This window comes from Bos indicus x Bos taurus, chromosome 14 (assembly GCF_003369695.1).
Source record: "Bos indicus x Bos taurus breed Angus x Brahman F1 hybrid chromosome 14, Bos_hybrid_MaternalHap_v2.0, whole genome shotgun sequence".
Lineage (NCBI taxonomy): Eukaryota > Metazoa > Chordata > Mammalia > Artiodactyla > Bovidae > Bos > Bos indicus x Bos taurus.
The window spans coordinates 69,848,672-69,870,757 of NC_040089.1; the positions used below are offsets into that span (position 1 = coordinate 69,848,672).

Here is a 22,086-nt window from a genome sequence, read left to right on the forward strand (position 1 = left end):
TTAAGCTGAAGGGTTAAGAAGACACCACAGTAAAAACTTGCTCTTTTTTAACCGCGATGTTTTTATACAATCCTTAATATTGCTGCTGCTTTAATATCTGAATAGATATTTTGCTCTTGTTGTGTACTCTGGAGTACCAGATGTGTGTGTCAGTTGCTTAATTGTGTCCGACTCTTTGTGACCTTATAGACTGTAGCCCACCAGGTTCCTCTTTCCATGGGATTCTCCAGGCAAGAATACTGGAGTAGTTTGCCATTGCCTTCTCCAGCAGATCTTCCCAACCCAGAGATCAAACTCGGATCTCCTGCACTGCAGGGTGGACTGTCTATTATCTGAGCCACCAGTGAAGCCCAGTACCACACGAGTGGTTACACATAATCAAATAACTGCTAAACATAATTTACTTCCTTTACGTTAATATTGAGAGGAAAAAAATGAAAGAGGATGGGAGAGGAGGAGGGAGAAACTCATGGAATACTTTCAAAATACAGAAAAATAATTGCGCTTAAATAAAAAAGGAGAAAAATATGTAAACAAAAATAGGAGTATAAGCTATTCTTATATCCCTACAAAAAGCACCAGGTCTTTGGTAAACAATAATGAACTGAAGGGAAATATACTTTTCACTGTGTATCTATCCACTTACACTGACATTTTTTTTTTTACCATCTGTATAACATAGATGCGGAGAAGGCAATGGCACCCCACTCCAGTACTCTTGCCTGGAAAATCCCATGGATGGAGGAGCCTGGTAGGCTGCAGTCCAGGCTGCAGTCCATGGGGTCGCTACCAGTTGAAAACGACTGAGCGACTTCACTTTCACTTTTCACTCTCATGCATTGGAGAAGGAAATGGCAACCCACTCCAGTGTTCTTGCCTGGAGAATCCCAGGGACGGGGGAGCCTGGTGGGCTGCCGTCTATGTGGTCGCATAGAGTCGGACACGACTGAAGCGACTTAGCAGCAGCAGCATAACGTAGATGTATTTATTACTTTTTAAATGTATGTATTTTATTATTATTATATATATGAGGGCATTTCGGCTGCACTGGGTTCCCGCGGCCTCTGCACAGGCCTCCTCTGTTTGCAGTGAGCCAGGGCTGCTCTCGAGCTGCAGTGCACAGGCATCTCTTCATGGTGGTCTCCCTTCTCACAGCACACGGGCTTTACAGCACAGGCTCAGCAGCTGTGGTGCACGGGCTTAGTTGCCCCGCACTGTGTGGAATCTTCCTGGACCAGGGATTGAACCTGTATCCCCTGCCTTGGCAGGTGGACTCTTAACCACTGGACCACCAGGGAAGTCCTTTTTTAATTAAAACAATTTTTTAAAGTACTAGGAAGAATACACAACATGGCAATGAAACAATGATATTCACAAAAATATAGAATATGGTATAGAAGGGAAAAATACATTTACACTTTATTCTACCTCTTCTGAAACACCTTTTAAAATAAATAATTTTATTTTTTTTTTAAAGAAACTTTTCTGACATGGGCTATTTCTTAAAATGTTTATTATTAGTAATATACTTCCTGATGATTTTTTTCATTTTTGTTTACTTTTTTTGGCTGTACTGGGTCTTTGTGGCTGTGTGTGGGCTTTCTCTGGTTTCAGAGAATGATGGCTGCTCTTCCTTGCAGAGTCTGGGCGTCTCATTGTAGTAGTTTCTCTTGTTGCAGCATTCAGGCTCTCAGGTGCACAGGCCTGGTTGTTCCAAGGCATGCGGGATCTTTCTGGACCAAGGATCAAACCCGTGTCCCTTGCTTGGCAGGCAGATTCTTAACCACTAGACCACAAGGGAAACCCTGATGTGGACTATTTTTAAAGTCTTTTATTGAATTTGTTACAATATTGCTTGTGTTTTGTATTTTCATTTTTTTGGCAGCAAAGTACGTGGGATCTTAGCTCCCAGACCATGCACCCTGACTTGGAAGGTGAAGTCTAAACCACTGTACCACCAGCGAAGTTCCAGAAGAATGATTTTATTAAAAATCATTTTATCTTTGATAGGGAATTCCCTGGCAGTCTAGTGGTTAGGACTTCACTACCACTAAAGAAGGCACGGGTTTCATCCCCGCTAGGGAACCTAAGATGCCTTGAGGCATGGCCAAAAAAAACCCAACACATCTTTTTTTGTGGCAACAAAATTTTCACTTTAATTCAAAATAATAGTAAATATAAAGAAGCTTAGGCAGTTCATTTTGCTATGTTACACTTTTAAACATAAACTGAAGAACTATTCTTCCCTAGAAGGCTGCACAATCTAACAGGAAAACATTCAATTAAAGACTTCCTATTATAGAAAATATTCCTCCTTAGAAAGGTCTTTACACAAGCCCAGCAAAAGAAAAATTACAAATCTCAAATGTGTTATTATTTTAGATAAAAAAGGAAATTCTAGTACTACAGAAAATGAAATAAAGTTTGCTATGCTCAGGACATCTGACATCCCTGAAAGAATAGAGTATTTTTCAGAGATTTCACAAAGGAACCTTAAGCGAATCCTATTTCCTAGCCAACCAGGTTCCTGTAGTCAGTCCCTTTTTCAGGCTGAGAATTCTTAATCCAAGACAGGCAGACAATCAAAAGATTACTACATTGAAGTCAAGTTCAATATAATTGGTTGCCTTTTATAATCGTATTTATTTTATTTTATGCATTTAAAATCATTATTCTGAGATGGAGTATCTAAGCTTCACCTGATTCCTGAAGGGTTTACAGCAGTAACAACAACAAAAGTTAAGAATCTAAACCACCCAGGACAGTCTCCTGAAGCTTTCTTATACCTCAGTCACAGAAAACATAAAGGCAAACAAAATGTAAAATGTAAATGTAAACAAAACGTGCATTGCTACCACTGCTCTCACTTGCGGTCACTTTCTAACTTCATTAATATTCTTCAACTCGTGATGATTAAAGGCCATGAATGTCCCAAAAGTGAGAGAAATAGAAAAATAATGAAACATTCATTTTCATAATAAAATATTCTTCATATTTGTCAAGTAACTGCACTAAAACAAGTAACATCTCCCTTCTCCTAAATATAATTTACTGTCAGACTACAGAAAAAGTTATAACAAGATTATCATGAAGTAACTAGATTTCACTGAATATAACAACTTTTCATATGAATAGCTTTAAAATTATATACCACATTTGCAATATATCAGAATTGTGACAAATAAATTTGCATCTTACCTCTCCATAAGAATTTAAGTTGCTTTTTAAATAGCCTGTCAGTGCAGCAACTTGGCATGCAAAGTACGGTAGTGCCCAGTTTTCTCTTAAAGGAATGGAGTGTTCAATTCTTGTTGTATCTACCCTAAAATAAACCATAGATGAGCAGCAAAAGAGCAAGACGTTGTATTTGTGTAACACTACACTTTTCAAGGCACTTTCACACACATCTCATTGTCCTCCATATCCTGTGAGGCAGGCATGGACAAAGCCATCATTACCTATGCGGCATCTTACAACAAATTCATTGTTTCACTACTACCTGACCTCCCACCCAGGGAGACTCAGTGCTGCTGTGTCTGCTTGATGAATAGATGGGCCTTTGTGAGATTTTGAAAAAGGCATCTCTGCTCGGGGCAAATACAGCCTCATGCTACAACACACAACTTGTTGCAAGTACACTGGAGTTCAACCCCCACCTTCCCTTCCCTTAGAAAAGACATGGTTATCCCTCTCTAGAGGGGTATCTCTAGACATGGTTATCTCTCTAGAGCACAGTGTGCACTATGGAATTAGCAGTTCTTATACTAACTCTTATGTAAAAGGAATAAGAAGCTCAGAGAAGTAGTGACTTAAGTCATTTAGCTAAAAGATGACACAATTAGGATTACAATGCATATCTTCTAATATCTACTTAATACTCCTTCCAGAATTAACATTACAACAGCCCTGTATATGATAGATCTAGAGAGCTCTGAAAACTTCCAGAATCACAAACACAATGTTTTCGGAGGTGCCTCCTAAGTTTCTCCTGTATCAATCTTCATTGCGTGTTGTCTCCTATGCATATCCTCTAACACAACGGACTCCGTTCCTAACAATTAAATTTGGATCTCCATAAATTCAATGGCTATTTCTGCGCCCGCCGCCCCCCACACAAACACAATGGTGCTACTGCTTTAAAATACTTCATGAAAACTGCTGCATAATTCTCCTAATGGAGACAAACATGTTTGCATTTATTTTGGTTCAATCAAACTGTGGTACAGGGACTTCCCTGGTGGCAGAGCGGTTAAGAATCCACCTGCCAATCCAGGGGACAGGGGTTCAATCCCTGGTCCGGGAAGATGCCATATGCTGCAGAGCAACTAAACCCGTGCACCTCAACTACTGAGCCTGTGAGCCTCAACTACCAAGCCCGAGTGCTGTCAGGGCCCCGAGCAACTACTGAGCCTGTGGGCTGCAAGGACTGAAGCCCACATGCCTAGAGTCTGTGCTCTGCAACTAGAGAAGCCACCACAAAGAGAAGCCCAAGCACCGCAATGAAAAGGAACCCCCTCTCCACGCAAATAGAGAAAAGCCGCACAAAGCAATGAAGACCCAGCACAGCCATAAAAAAGTAAGTAAAATTATTTCTTTTAAAATTGTGGTACAGGGAATTCCAGGTAAGAGAAACCCAAGTAAGACGGTAGGTGTTGCAAGAGGGCATCAGAGGGCAGACACACTGAAACCATACTCACAGAAAACTAGTCAACCTAATCACACTAGGACCACAGCCTTGTCTAACTCAATGTAACTAAGCCATGCCTGTGGGGCAACCCAAGACGGGCGGATCATGGTGGAGAGATCTGACAAAATGTGGTCCACTGGAGAAGGGAATGGCAAACCACTTCACTATTCTTGCCTTGAGAACCCCATGAACAGTATGAAAAGGCAAAATGATAGGATACTGAAAGAGGAACTCCCCAGGTCAGTAGGTGCCCAATATGCTACTGGAGATCAGTGGAGAAATAACTCCAGAAAGAATGAAGGGATGGAGCCAAAGCAAAAAGAATACCCAGCTGTGGATGTGACTGGTGATAGAAGCAAGGTCCAATGCTGTAAAGAGGAATATTGCATAGGAACCTGGAATGTCAGGTCCATTAATCAAGGTAAATTGGAAGTGGTCAAACAAGAGATGGCAAGAGTGAATGTCGACATTCTAGGAATCAGCGAACTCAAATGGACTGGAATGGGTGAATTTAATAACTCAGATGACCATTATATCTACTACTGCAGACAGGAATTCCTCAGAAGAAATGGAGTAGCCATCATAGTCAACAAAAGAGTCAGAAATGCAGTACTTGGATGCAATCTCAAAAACGACTGAATGATCTCTGTTCATTTCCAAGGCAAACCATTCAATATCACAGTAATCCAAGTCTATGCCCCTACCAGTAACACGAAGAAGCTGAAGTTGAACGGTTCTATGAAGACCTACAAGACCTTTTAGAACTAACAGCCAAAAAAAGATGTCCTTTTCATTATAGGGGACTGGAATACAAAAGTAGGAAGTCAAGAAACACTTGGAATAACAGGCAAATTTGGCCTTGGAATATGGAATGAAGCAGGGCAAAGACTAATAGAGTTTTGCCAAGAAAATGCACTGGTCCTATCAAACACCCTCTTCCAACAACACAAGAGAAGACTCTACACATGGACATCACCAGATGGTCAACACCGAAATCAGATTGATTATATTCTTTGCAGCTGAAGATGGAGAAGTTCTATACAGTAACAAAAACAAGACCAGGAGCTGACTGTGGCTCAGATCGTGAACTGCTTATTGCCAAATTCAGACTGAAATTGAAGAAAGTAGGGAAAATCACTAGACCATTCAGGTATGACCTAAATCAAATCCCTTATCATTATACAGTGGAAGTGAGAAATAGATTTAAGGGCCTAGATCTGATAGATAGAGTGCCTGATGAACTATGGAATGAGGTTCATGACACTGTACAGGAGACAGGGATCAAGACCATCCCCATGGAAAAGAAATGCAAAAAAGCAAAATGGCTGTCTGGGGGGCCTTACGAATCGCTGTGAAAAGAAGAGAAGTGAAAAGCAAAGGAGAAAAGGAAAGATATAAACATCTGAATGCAGAGTTCCAAAGAATAGCAAGAAGAGATAAGAAAGCCTTCTTCAGCGATCAATGCAAAGAAATAGAGGAAAACAATAGAATGGGGAAGACTAGAGATCTCTTCAAGAAAATTAGAGATACCAAGGGGACATTTCATGCAAAGATGGGCTCGATAAAGGACAGAAATGGTATGGACCTAACAGAAGCAGAAGATATTAAGAAGAGGTGGCAAGAATACACAGAAGAACTGTACAAAAAAGATCTTCACGACCCAGATAATCACGATGGTGTGATCACTGACGTAGAGCCAGACATCCTGGAATGTGAAGTCAAGTGGGCCTTAGAAAGCATGACTACGAACAAAGCTAGTGGAGGTGATGGAATTCCAGTGGAGCTATTTCAAATCCTGAAAGATGATGCTGTGAAAGTGCTGCACTCAATATGCCAGCAAATTTGGAAAACTCAGCAGTGGCCACAGGACTAGAAAAGGTCAGTTTTCATTCCAATCCCAAAGAAAGGCAATGCCAAAGAATGCTCAAACTACCGCACAATTGCCCTCATCTCCACATGCTAGTAAAGCAATGCTCAAGATTCTCCAAGCCAGGCTTCAGCAGTAACTGAATCGTGAACTTCCTGATGTTCAAGCTGGTTTTAGAGAAGGCAGAGGAACCAGAGATCAAATTGCCAACATCCGCTGGATGATGGAAAAAGCAAGAGAGTTCCAGAAAAACATCTATTTCTGCTTATTGACTATGCCAAAGCCTTTGACTGTGTGGATCACAATAAACTAGAAAATTCTGAAAGAGATGGGAATACCAGATCACCTGACCTGCCTCTTGAGAAATCTGTATGCAGGTCAGGAAGCAACAGTTAGAACTGGACATGGAACCAATACAATATTGTAAAGTTTAAAAATAAAAAAAAAAGAACTGGACATGGACCAACAGACTGGTTCCAAATAGGAAAAGGAGTATGTCAAGGCTGTATATTATCACCCTGCTTATTTAACTTATATGCAGAGTACATCATGAGAAATGCTGGGCTGGAGGAAGCACAAGCTGGAATCAAGATTGCCGGGAGAAATATCAATAACCTCAGATATGCAGATGACACCACCCTTATGGCAGAAAGTGAAGAGGAACTAAAAAGCCTCTTGATGAAAGTGAAAGTGGAGAGTGAAAAAGTTGGCTTAAACCTCAACATTCAGAAAACAAAGATCATGGCATCTGGTCCCATCACTTCATGGGAAATAGATGGGGAAACAGTGGAAACAGTGTCAGACTTTAGTCTGTGATTTTTGGGTTCCAAAATCACTGCAGATGGTGACTGCAGCCATGAAATTAAAAGACGCTTACTCCTTGGAAGGAAAGTTATGACCAACCTAGACAGCATATTCAAAAGCAGAGACATTACTTTGCCAACAAAGGTCCGTCTAATCAAGGCTATGGTTTTTCCAGTGGTCATGTATGGATGTGAGAGTTGGACTGTGAAGAAGGCTGAGCGCCAAAGAATTGATGCTTTTGAACTGTGGTGTTGGAAAAGACTCTTGAGAGTCCCTTGGACTGCAAGGAGATCCAACCAGTCCATTCTGAAGGAGATCAGCCCTGGGATTTCTTTGGAGGGAATGATGCTGAAGCTGAAACTCCAATACTTTGGCCACCTCATGCGAAGAGTTGACTCATTAGAAAAGACTTTGATGCTGGGAGGGATTGGGGGCAGAAGGAGAAGGGGACGACAGAGGATGAGATGGCTGGATGGCATCACTGACTCGATGGACGTTGAGTCTGAGTGAACTCTGGGAGCTGGTGATGGACAGGGAGGCCTGGCATGCTGCGATTCATGGGGTCGCAAAGAGTCGGACACGACTGAGCGACTGAACTGAACTGACAGGGAATTCCCTGGCAGTCTAGTGGGTGGGACTCTGCCGTTTCACTGCCGAGTGGGCAGGTTCAATCCCTGGCTGGGGAACATTTTTTTTTAATGTGGCACAGCCATACAATAGGCTACTTACTACTTAGCAACAAAAAGGCATGAACTATTGATACACTCAACATACGTGAATCTCAAAATGACTCAGCTGAGTGGAAGAAAAAAAACAAAAAATATACGCCGTATGACTCCATTTATATAAATTTCTAGAAACTGCAAACTTATTTACAGTGACAGAAAGCAAATCATAAGTTTCCTGAAGACAGTGGAACAGCAGTAGAGGTGGGGTAAGAAGAGGAACAAGGGAGAGATTACCAGATAGCACAACTAAACTCTGGGTGGTGATAACATTATACTGATTTTGTTGATGGTTTCACAAGTGTGTCTAAACATCTAAAATTATCAACTGGTACATTTTAAATATGTACAGCTTATTCTATATCAATTATACCTCAAAACTGCTAGAAAGTATTAGAAAATAACCTGTGTTCTATGAATGTATATGTAATTGAAAAAATATATATACACACATATTAAAAACATGAAGATCAAATGAAATACAAGTTGAAAAACAATACATTTTCTAGAACCTAGTCAACAGTATTAGATCTTTCCTCTTTTATAACTCTGTATGATCAATTTTTACTTAACAATATGAGCATCTTCTGTAATATATACGCCCATAAACTTCAAGAACATTGAATGGTCATGGTACATAACTATACATGTTTATCATAATCTAACCAGTTCCTCCCTATTGTTATATATTTACCTTGTTTTTGACTTTACCTACTACAGTTTTTAAAAACAGGAACCAATGGTTTTGTATAGAGATTATTGGTCTCATTGTTTACTTTTAATTCTTTAACCCAATTGGAATTTATTTTATTATGTATGGAGTATTTCTTCTTCAGATGTGATTGCTTCAATACCATTTTGTGAATATCATGTATTCTAAAGACCACCTATTCTCATACAATATTACTTCTGAAAATTTGTTGTGAAAGTTGACTTTCTAAAACACAAAACAAGATATTCACCATGTCATTAGTCAACAAACAGGAAGGAGAGGATGTCTATTCTCAAGTCAGGACTTTGCCAACCACTCTACCAGCCCAGAATTGGGAAGCTGAACCTGTAATCCTCATTCCAAAGACTCATTCACTACCCCTACCCAACGCACAGATCAGTACAGTGAAACCTACAACACTGTGCACCAGAAACACTATCTGGGAAGGGATGAGGGAACCTTCTTAGTCACTGCAGCAAAAACTGAGCAACTCTGCCAGTTACTCTCTACATGAACAAGCCTCCTCACAGCCCCAGTCCTGAATGCCTGTGTTACTCAACGTTCTTCCCCACACCACCATCCCTGGTGGCTGTAAGCACCAGAAGGATAACAATGGGATGTGACAAAATCCAGTGAGACTTACTTTTTCTCCCCAGTTGCAGTGTCGAGCAGAGAGCAGCACAAACCAGCAGTTCAAATAATAATTACTTTCATCAACCAGGCCTACGGATATATTCCCAGAGACAGCCAACTCTGAGTTTTTGTGTTTTCATTTCAAATACATCATAGCATAAACATAACCTGAATCAACTGGATGACCACTTTGTAACTCATTATTGCCAAAAGATCAGGACTCACTTTCATGTTTGTGTTAATAATCCAATTGGTTACAGAGTACTACTTCAACTGCCTTGGGTTAATCAGAAAAAAAAAAAAAACATGACATGGTTTTCTTAATAGTAAGTGATGTATTGCCAAGTAAAAACAAAATGTACAGATCACTATGGTAAAAAAAAAAAAAAAAATTTCATAATGGATAACAGAGCAACATGAGATCTGAGTCATCTCACAGTACTCAGTCATGTAGGTTTGCCATACTCAAAAGAACCTAGTGAACTGGTATATGTTATTCAGTCGTGTCTGATTCTTTGTAACCCCATGGACCGTAGACTGCTAGGCTACTCTGTCCATGGGATTTCCCAGGCAAGAATACTGGCGTGAACTGTCATTTCTGTCTCCAGATGATCTTCCTGACCCACGACTGAACCCGTATCTCCTACATTAGCAGGTGGATTCTTCACCATTGAGCCACCAGGGAAGCTCCGGTACTATATACATGCTGAGTAGAAATTTGGCTTTAGCAAAATATCATTTTTCACATTAATGTTTCTAGTTAATATTTTACTAGTTTGTTACTTCATTAGTAAATTGGTTTCAATACTATCATAAATGTTTTCATCACAAGGAGTTGGAAACATAGTTTTATGTTTTATATTTAAGTAACATCATCATTCAAATTGGGTTTCCCGGTGGTGCTGGTGGTAAAGAACCCAGCTGCCAATGCAGGAGACACGGGTTCAATCCCTGGGTCGAGAAGATCCCCTAGAGGAGGGCATGGCAACCCACTCCAGCATTCTTGCCTGGAGAATCCTACAGACAGAGGAGCCTGGCGGGCTGCAGTCTATGGGGTCACCAAGTCGGAAACAACTGAAGCGACTGAGCACACATTCACGCATCATTCAGATTATTTAAGTCAACACATGAAATCCATGATTATAAAGTTTTAAATATACATATGTGAAGCTTGAGAAACACTGACTTTTTTATTTGCTTTCGCTGTGCTGGGTCTTTGCCTGCATGGGCTTTTCTCTAGTTGTGGGGGCCACTGTCCAGGTGTGGTGTGTGGACTTCTTGTTAGAGAGCAAAGACTCTAGGATGAACAGGCTCCGGCAGTTGCAGCAGGTGGGCTCACCAGCTGTGGTTCCAGGCTCTGGAGCACAGGCTCAACAGCTGTGGCCCACCGGCTTTTCCTGGACAGGGATGGAACCCATGTCTCCTGCACTGGCAGGTGGATTCTTTACCACTGAGCCAAAAGGGAAGCTCACAAACACTGATTTAGATTAGATGTGAAAAACAGCCTGGCATGTCTATGTATCATGTGTGAAAGCTGAAAAATACCTATGCAATATTAGTATAATTTCAAATAGCTATATGTTCTCTTGCATCAACATATTATAGTTTACCTATTAGTTCCATTATATTTAGGTTGTTTTCTAATCTTTCATTTTATTACAAATACTACTACTGAGGCAGTGAAATCTTCCCTTATTTTTAAAATTACTTTTTTGGATAAAATGAAATTCCTCAGAAAAACCGGAATCTAAAATTGAAAACCTTATAATTCCACAAGTACCTGGAGTATTCCAGTAAGATTATTATAGATCCAGCACCACGTGTTACCACTGTTTTCTGTCAACTCTGCAACATGTGCATTCCTTGCATTTTACCTTTTATTAATCACCAATGTGTTTAGTAATCTTTTTTTTGGCCAAAGATTAAACTTAGTATAGACTTTTAATCAGATATAATTTTTTTGCTCTTCAAATACAAAGTTGGGTCCACTGAAAGTGATTTTTTGGTATATATTTGAGATGAGAAGGTCAGTGAGGACCAAGAGCAATTTCTGTATTCCTTATACATGAAGATTGGACTCAGATTACCCCATTTTGGTGATAAGACTATTCAGAGGGAATCATTTTACTTCTCCCCACTACTGTATACACAGTGCTACTTCTTGAAATTTTCTTGAATTTTCTAGTATGCCTACATCCTTCAATTTGAACAAACAGGAGCTATTTTACTATCCTGCCTTCTAATTCTAATATTAAGGAACACAAAATGTCATTAAGAACACAACTAATACTCAAAATGGAATAACTCATGTCTTTTTATACTTTTCCAGGCAATCATATATAAACCAAAGCTGATGAATAAAAAAGATAGCATATTCTTTCTTGGCATTAAAATATATTTTGCCATATAAAATATATACCAACATGGGACTTCCCTGGTGGTCCAGTGGTTAAGACTCTGCTTCCACTGCAGGGGAGGTAGGTTCAATCTCTGGTCAGGGAACTAAGATCCCAAAGCCACGCAACATGTGGCCAAAAAAACAGAAAAAAAATATATACCAAAAAATAAACAATGGAAAACAAACATATAGAAAAACTACTTGCTAAGAATTTCTAAATTGCTAAAAGATACATTTTAACAGAGATATATCAGATTAATTTTTCTACCTAAGTCCTGCTCCAGCTACCCAGGATATATTTATTGTGTCATTAAATAAGGCAACCAAATTATAATAAGGTAATTTTGTTACAATTCTCACTAAGATCTTTAAAATATTTTGACAGGGAGTCTTATTTATTTTTTAATTGCTGTTATTTTTACATGGAAAAGTTGCCTAGTCTTTCTCTTTGAACTTGTGATGAAGAAAGATCTAGGGATTAAATGAAATGAGTATTAAAGCCAGTCTCCAACATGGTTCACAATAGCCCCTGCCTCCTAGGTCGGGAAGATCCCCTGGAGAAGGAAATGGCAACCTCCTTCACTATTCTTGCCTGGGAAATCTTATGGACAGAGGAGCCTGGCAGGCTACAGTCCATGGTGTCACGATAGTCAGACACAACTTAGCGGCTGAACAGCAACCCGATATTAATAACCCATGTAGCCACTTTCCACATTGTGCCATGGTCAATCTATATGACCAACAGAATATGGCAGAATGATGTTCTATCATTTCTGAGGTTAGGTTATAAAAGACACCTGGCTTCCACTATGACACATTCACCCCACTCTTTCTTGCATCATTCACCTTAAACCAAGTTGTGAGCAGCCCTCTGCAGAGGTCCACATGATGAGAAACTAAGGCCTTCCAAGACAACACCCAGTGAGGGACTGAGGCTTCCTGCAAAAGCCACATGAGTGAAAAGTAAAAATGGTCCAGGCCGGTCAAACCTTCAGATTACTACAGCCCCAACCAATTACTGACTCAATCTCACATGGAACCCTGAGCCAGAACCACCCAGATAAGCCGCTCTGGATTCCTGACCCTCAGAAATGGTGAGACAGAATGTCTGTTGTTCTTAAGTTTGGGGCTGATCTATTTATACATCAGATAGCCTAGAAAGCAATCCTTTTAGAAGGTCTCTATTTTAAATAATTGTTGTTTTGTTGCTAAGTTGTGTCCAACTATCCAATTCTTTTGCAATGCCAAGGACTACATGGCCCACCGGGCTCCTCTGTCCATGGGATTTCCCAGGCAAGGATACTGTAATGGGTTCCCATTTCCTTCTCCAAAGGATCTTCCTGACCCAAAGATCAAACCCCGGACTCTGGCATTAGTAGGTGGGTTCTTACCACTGAGCCACCAGGAAAGCCCCCCATCCCTGTACTTTTAAGAAGAAACATACCCGACTCATAAAGCTGGCAAGCTATACTTGAAAACCACTAAGGAAGGTTGTTTTGGTTTTGGCTATGCTGGGCTTTCATTGCTGCGTGGGCTTTCTCTAGCTGTGGTGTGCAGGGGCTGCTCTCTAGTGGTGGTGCACGGGCCTTCCACTGAGGTAGCACTTCCCTGTTGTGGAGCATGGGCTCCAGGACACATGGGCTCAGTAGTTTCAGCTCCTGGCCCTGGGCACAAACTCAGTAGCTACAGTGCAAGGGCTTAGTTGCTCAGCGGCATGTGGGATCTTCCCAGATCAGGGATCAAACCCATGTCTCCTGCATTGGTAGGCGGATTCTTTACCACTGAGCAACCAGGGAAGGCTCTAAGGAAGATTTTTCAAATCCCTTACATCAACTGTTGCCAGCATATGACCCTAAACAAAGCCCAGTTACAAATATAGCCCATATCTGAATCTCAATAACATGGAAGTATCATATTTTTCATTTGGCAGTTGCCAAAGGAAAATGTATAACAAAAGAAATGTCTCATATTCTAAAATTTAATCACATTAAGTGTTACGGGGAGAAAGTGCTGTGCTGTGTAGAGGAAGTGCTTTTCAAAAGCAAAACAAGGGTCATTGAAAAAACAAGTTTTTGACACTGACCAATGCCAAGAAAACTTCAGCCCTCTAATTCAAAGAAACCCCATCCCCTTCTCTCTTTGTACTTCACTATTAAAGAAGTGGTACTCCTCTGATCACCAAAAGGAATAGAGTTATTAATCTAAAGCACACATTAATCCAAATTAATGGATTTATTAATTCATAAATAAAGTGGTTGGCTTAAAACTGATACAGCTGATGCCTCTTCCTCTTTTCATGAAGCCATGTCATCAATTTTAAATAAATGAAGAAAGAGGAGGTGTACCCATGTATGCCAATGTTGCTATGTTTGAAAAAAAAAGAGAGGTAGAGATAAGTGTTTTTTATTTTTCAGCTGTTGCATGACAAATGACCAGAAATGTAGTGGCTGAAAGAACACAAATTTATTAGCTCACAAACCCAGCACAGTATGGCTGGATTCTCTGTTCTCCTAAGGCTAAGGCTAAGGCTAAGGCTAAGGCTAAGGCTAAGACTACCGTCTCCTAAGGCTAAAATCAAAGCAGCAATTGGGGCTATAGTTCTCACCCAGGCCTTGTAGCCCTTCTACAAGCTCACTGGTTGTTGGCAGAATTCATTTCCTCCTCACTTCAATCCAGCAACAAGGCATCAAATTCTCACATTTCAAGTATCTCTGACTTCCCTTCTGTACCAGCTACAGAAAGCTGCTCACTTTTTAAAGGCTCACACGATTAGAATAGGCCCACCAGGTAATCATCCCACCTTAAGGTCAACTCTGCTGTACAACATAACCCAACCACAGGAATGATATCTCATATTCACAGGTAGGAATTAGGGGCATGTAAAGTTTGGAGGGGGGGAGCCATTTTTAGAACTCTGACTACTGCAGTCACAAAAAATTGTAAAGTTTCATTAAAAACACCTTTCTTACCTGTTAATAATGAACCATGCAACTGTTAGCATTCCTGCTAGCCAAGTTCCACTCATAAGCCAACTTGTAACAAATAAAGCAGTAACATATATTCCTTGCAATCCAAAAACAATGCCAATATAGAAATATACTGGCTCAATAATCTCCTAATTGGGGGAAAAAAGAGGAGACAACAGGATGACAGTATATAATTTTGAATATTCATAAATATGTGAGAAAATGAATATTAAAGTCAAAAGAGACACATACACTGCTACCAGTTGCCTGATATAAAACGCTGGCCATAAGTTCTGGATATAGAGACATTTGCTGAACTGCATTTATAGTCTTCAGAGAGACAGTTTTGTTATTGTGCGTCAGTTCATACACACCTAAAGTCAGAAAAATTTTTCTCCAGGTTATTTATTCTGCTTTTATGAAAATTGAACATGTTATTCAGAGGTCATTAAATACTTTATTATCAAGAAGGATATCAAAATATAATACTCTGTGCCTTCTTTTTACAATTTTTAAATGAACTACATAAAAAGCACAGTATCTATATTCTGAGACAAACCTCCACATTCAAGAGCTCCCACACAGAAGAACAATGCTTTATTTTAGGAAAACACTGTTATTAAATATACAAATGTAGTTATCATACCTCTTTCAAATGAAGGTGCTTTTAACATATCTTTATAGTAAGAGTAATAAATGGCACTATCACCCTGAAATGTGATTTCCCGTTCAAGCTCCTAAAAAAAAATTAAATGATTATTTAAATACTCAGTGACTTAAATTTCAACTGCGATCTTTTTCTCTCCTCATATTCCAAATTAATGTTATTTATTTATCCTTTTATCCAAAGACATATTTGAATTTTCCTTTAATCACTATTGGCCATATTAATAAGGTTAAACTTTTCCATAATCTGGCAATCACTTTAATGAAACACCTAAGGTTTAAACTGGATTGTAACTCATAAGTTACCTGCCTGTTATATATAAGAAAAATCTAGAAGGAAAACCCAAAGTATTATCATAGGAGCACAAGAATAGTATGGCAGGTAATGAAAAATGACAGCTGAGGTGTCACAAGTCCATGATAAAAATATAAGTTTAAGAAGAAAGTATTATTTTTCTATTACTATTCCATTTCCCTATGTATCCAGAAAAGCAAGCCCATAATTAGGGGTTTAGAAGAGCAGCAGATAACTAATCTGTGATTTTCAAATGAACTTCCAGAAAAGTAAATAAATCTTAAAATTTCTAAACCGGACTATAACAAACCAAGAATATAGGTAGTCAAAAACACTGAAATCTGTGCTTTTCATGCTGAATCAAACTTTCACAAATCAATAATCTTTTAAACGAAACAGTTATTTTCATGAATAATTTTATCATAATTTGATAAAATTGTATCATATCATTTGTATGATACAAACAATATCAGAGCAGTTTCCCCAAAGTTTGATCAATAGAACTTCTTAAGATTAAAGGAGTGTTATCTCAAAAGAGTTCTGTGGTTAAATAAGTTGTGTAAAAGCTAGATTAAAGAAAGTCAAATGAATTTCTTAATTGCAAGGCTCTTCAGAATTTAGGTGGTCATTATGCACTGTGAATCTCATATAAAATCTTTTCTAGATCTGTTTGACCAGATCTAGAGCCCTTTTTCCGAGCTCTTTTTTTCTCATTTAGAGTTTACTAGTTTAAATAAATTTCCTGAAAATCATTTTTTATGAATGGATACAGGATTTTCTTTGTACAATTTCAAAGATGTAAACTCTTAATCAGTGCTTCTCAAATTAAATGTGCATATAAATTCCTAAAGATCTTATTCAAAGACAGATTCTGATTCTAAAGTGTAGCCTGAGAATCTGCAACTCTGAAAAAGCTCCCAGATGATGCCAATACCCCTGACTCATCACAATGCTCTGGAAAACAGTTCTTCATGAATGACTTCTAGATTACCAAACCCTTGTTGTTCTCAATTCTGCCTACGTAACAGAATCACGTGGAAAGACTGTGCAATATTGATCCCAGATACTCTCTCCGCTTCACCTAAGAATCTGTGAGTTAGTTTGTAAATCATCCCAGATGAATCTACTGCACATCCAGTGTTGAAAACTACTATTTTCAAGGAAATAGGCCTTGCAAAAGTCTTGGTCAAATCAATACAGTTAAATGTTTAGGTGTTGTTAGATAAATCAATGTCTGAAAAACATACAGTCAGCTTGACTACTCGCTCAAAAATAAGAACACCAACAAAAGAGTTTCCCCTAAAACAAAAACAAAAAATCTTTAAAATCAAGTAGTAACACTGTGAACTTTGCCAATGCATATTACAGATATATGTGACTGCAAAGATAAGTCTGAAAACAAACTTATTCAAAGGCCAAATGAATTATGAATATAACCATAGCAAATGTCTGTGGGTTACACACGATTTAAAACCAAACATAAAACATACTAATATGAGGCAACATTTTAATAAATACCATTATGTCTGCTAATCATTTTCAGTAACTCCAGACATTCTTTCTAATCATGTAATCAAAAAATTAAAATATTTTGATGCTGAAACCTCCACAGAATGTTATATAAACGTAAACTACCAAAACTACTAAAAAGCTGACTAGACTTTATAACATTTCACTGTCATCAAAAAGTTCCTGATAAATTTGTTGTGTGACTTAGAAACAGGGACTCTGAGACAGGCTGAAGGGTGGGATGGGGAGGGAGAAGGGAGAGAGGTTCAGGAGGGAGGGGACATGGGTGTATCTATGGCTGATTCATGTTGATGTATGACAGAAAACAACAAAATTCTGTAAGGCAATTATCTTTCAATTAAAAATTTTTTTTAAAAGTCCCTGATAAATCAACTGTATGAAGAAAAGCACCCTCATTGTTTCTATTCTATGACCTTGAAATACAATCTATTATACCTTTCAGGTTGATACCATGACTCAAAATAGCTTCTATACCATTTTGTTCCTAATGGCTTATAGCCACAACATAAGAAAACACTTGTCATATTACCATGCATTTTTATGTTTTGGCTCCCTGGAAAACACATTTTTAAAATTAATATTAAATACTGTAGCAAATGTTAATATGCTCAAAATTCTTTCTTCTTACCTGCCTGTTTGAAAACCAGAATTTCCGTTCATGATACGCTGATAAATAGAGAGCATACATCATACCACTAGTAACTGCTGCAAGACAGCCAATAAATATCTTTGCAAAGCGCTGAAATAATATATCTGAAACGGCATATTAAAAGTAATCAGTGATGGATGACATTTATATGTATGTAATTCTATTAAAAAGAAAAAGTAATCAAAGGCAGTATGCATCCTTGATGTGGTTCGACAAAAATGGCATTCTAACTCTGTGGTCTTCCTACCCAAAACACATAATCCCAGTCTAATCACTAGAAAAACAGCAAATTCCAATACAGGGGTATCCTACAATAAACCTGGTCAGTACTCCGCCAAACTGTCAAGGTCATCAAAAATAAGGGAAGTCTGAGAAATTGTCACAGCCAAGAAAAGTCTACGGAGACATTATAACTACATGTAATGTGGTATCCTGAATGTGATCCCTTATTTTTTAACAGAAAAGGACATTATGTGAACACTAAAGAAAGTATGGACTTCAGTTAATATATTGAGAGCTTCCCAGGTGGCACAGTGGTAAAGAAACCACCTGCCAACACAAGAGAGGCGGTTTTGATCCCTTGGCTGGGAATATCTCCTAGAAGAGGAAATGGCAAGCCACTCCAGTATTCTTGCCTGGGAAATCTCATGGACAGAAGAGCCTGGTGGGTTACAGTCCATTAAGTTGCAGAGAGTCAGACACAACTGAGTAACTGAGCACACAAGATAGTATATGGAATATTCTATCAACCACTTAAAAAAAAAAAGTATCTAAAGCGACTGAAAGCAACTATACTCTAATAAAATTAATAATATATATTATTGATGCTAAAACAAAAATAATGTATCAATAAAATGATTCATTATTTGTACCAAATGAACCATACTAATATAAAATGTTACTAATAGGGAAAATTCTTATGGGGGGTGTGCAAGATAGGAACTCTGTACTATACTATCTACTCAATTCTTCTATAAATTAAAAATAGTTTTAAAAATTAAAGTCTATCAGGGTAGAATTGACACATGTATATTATACATATTATATACATAATACACAATGGATTCATGTATATTATGGCTGAATTTCTTCAGTATTCACCTGAAACTATCACAATATTGTTTGTTAATTGGCTATACTCCAATACAAAAGAAAAAGTTTAAAAAAATAAATAAGTCTATCAATTTAAAAAAAGGAGTAAAAGGAATGTACTACCAAATATCTAGAGAAAAAAATTCAGGTTCATTTAGAATTACTATTGTTATTTTTTTCCCTTATCAAGTAATTTTGTATTGAAGAATACTTTACATACTACAAATTATAGCTCTTTGAATTATACAAGGTAATGATTGTTGATGATTATATATTTAAAACATCATACACAACTGTTTTATATATATATATATATGTAAATACTTCTTGTCAAAAGCAGAGAACACATGTGAATTTTCTATACACAGGATGATTAACCCTTCTACAACTATTAAGATTCAGTATAAAAATAATAAATACTATATGATTTCATCTATATGTGTTATCTAAAAAAACCAAACGAACAACATAACAAAGCAGAAAGAAAGTCAGGTACAGAGAACAAACAGGTGGTTGCCAGACAGCAGAGAAGTGCGGGGATGAAGAAATAGATGAAGGGGATTATGACATACAAACTTCTAGCTGCAAAATAAATGAATCACAGGTATGAAATGTACAGTGCGGGGACTATAGTCAATAATTATATATCTTTTTTTAAAAAAACTTTTAATTTTACTTTGGAGTATAGGCAATTAACAATGCTTTGATGGTTTCAGTTACACAGCAAAGCAACTCAGCTGTACATATACATGTATCTGCTCTCCCCCAAACTCCCCTCCCATTCAGGCTGCCACATAACACTGAGCAGGGTTCCCAGTGATATGCAGTAGGTCTTTGTTGGTTATTCATTTTAAACACAGCAGTGTGTACACATCAATCTCAAACTCCATAACAATTCCTCCCGGCCACTGTCCCCCTGGTAGACAGAATACATCTTTGTATGCTAACAGATGGCAAGGCGACTTACGGTGGTCACCATCTTGAAATCTACAGAACTATCGATTCACTATGTTGTGTAACAGGAACTAACATATTGTTGTAGGTCAATTACACTTCAAAAACAAACTCAGAGAGAAAAAGATCAGACTTGTGGTTACCAGAGGTGAGAGGTGGGGAAGAGGGAACTGAATGAAGGTAGTCAAAATGTACAAACTTCCAGCTGTAAGATAAATAAGTACTAGGGATGCAATGCACTATATGGTAAATATAATTAATATTGCTATGGTATATATGAAAGCTGTTAAGACAGTAAAGCTTAAGAGTTCTCAATGAAAAAATTTTTTGTATTTCTTTAATTCTGTAATTTCTATTTCTTTAATTCTGTATCTAATGAACTTTTGTGATAATTATTCCATGATGTATGCAAGTTAAATCATTATGCATATACTGTGCTGTATGTCAATTATATCTCAATAAAACTACAGGGGAAAAAAAAAGATTCAGTAAATTAAGCCCAGGCCTCAAGGTCCAATGCCCAGTGTTACGTTACTGAATGACTGACAGGTTTGTAAAAACAAACCTGTTAACTTATGAATTTAGCTAAACTAAAACTGCAGCTTAATAAATTATTTAATAAATACTGGTATGCATAGCACATCAGAGACATTAAATACTAGCTGCTGCTGCTAAGTCGCTTCAGTCGTGTCCGACTCTGTGAGACCCCAGAGATGGCAGCCCATCAGGCTCCCCCGTCCCTGGGATTCTCCAGGCAAGAACACTGGAGTGGGTTGCCATTTCCTTCTCCAATGCCTGAAAGTGAAAAGTGAAAGTGAAGTCGCTCAGTCGTGTCCGACTCTTCGCAACCCCATGGACTGCAGCCTACCAGGCTCTTCCATCCATGGGATTTTCCAGGCAAGAGAACTGGAGTGAGGTGCCAAAATACTAGCTAGATATCAGTAAATTAATAAGAACTATATTAAAAATGCTTGAAAGATACTACCCAATAAATCAAATATTAGAATCAGAGAATTTCCTGGCGATTCAGTGGTTGACTTTGTTTTCACTGCCAAGGGCGAGGGTTCAATCCCCAGTCAGGGAACCAAGATCCCACAAGTCATTTGACTTGGCCAAAGATGAAAATAAATATGCAAATAAATGTTTTTTAAAAAGAATCAGCATGACACAATTATTTTACAATTACTGTTTCCAATAGCAAATGGAAAGCATTTGCCCTGGCACAAAGCAAGAGCTCAGTAAATAATAGTTATTATTATTGGGCTAAAAAGCATACTTGCAAAAATATATAAGATAGTTAATTAAAGCAGTGTTGACACAACGTAACCTATAAAAAGACTACAAGAAAACTTACCTAACATGGTAATTTGGTAAAAGTACTATACAGTTTCTAAACATGTATCTTTTCCTGTATCTTTTAAATTAATTCCTGGACAATGAAAATTAATCCTGATAATCAAGGGCTATTACAAAAAATATATTCAACCAAATCCTACATATAAATGCCTTACCTTCGTACTATTTTGTTTGTGAAGATTCTGTAGAGTCAAAGCTGGAATCAAGCTATCACTGTTCAGTGTATAAGTATATATGTTTTAGAGAAAATAAAGAGCTCTGGGTCCTGGAAATTATTTATTTAAAAATTATCATGGGAGTTCCCTGGTGGTCTAGTGGTTAGAATTTCGGGCTTTCACTGTCATGGCCCAACCAGGGTTCAATTCCTGGTTAGGGAACTGAGATCCAGCAAGCTGTGTAGCATGGCCAAAAAAAAAAAAAAAAATTACCATTTAAAATTGGAAAACTGGAAAGTAAAGGACTGATTTCCAGTTAAGTTACATTAGTCACAAACAGGCCTAATCAAAAAACTTCTGTATGTTTCAACCCCAAATTAACTCCCTTGTAGGGAACTGAGATCCCATAAGCCACACAGCCCAAAAAAAAAAAAAAAAGAAACATAGTATTCAATTTCACAAAAAGTAAAATAAACAAAAGAAAAAAGTACAAATACATTGAAAAAATATAAGCAGTACTTGTCAAAATTTTAATAGCTATTATCTAGTAGAATTATGCATATATTTTATTTTTATTATACTTTTCTCTATTTCCAC

At 38.0% G+C, this 22,086-nt stretch overlaps 1 protein-coding gene across 1 annotated transcript in view; it reads right to left on the bottom strand.

Moving 5' to 3' along the window:
- Positions 1-22,086, bottom strand: part of DPY19L4 (dpy-19 like 4) — a 65,037-nt gene that overhangs the window by 33,666 nt on the left and 9,285 nt on the right. Inside the window, 5 exon segments of the mRNA XM_027561513.1 lie at positions 3,199-3,322; positions 14,796-14,941; positions 15,045-15,166; positions 15,439-15,529; positions 17,912-18,036. Coding sequence (XP_027417314.1) covers positions 3,199-3,322; positions 14,796-14,941; positions 15,045-15,166; positions 15,439-15,529; positions 17,912-18,036 — 608 coding nt within the window.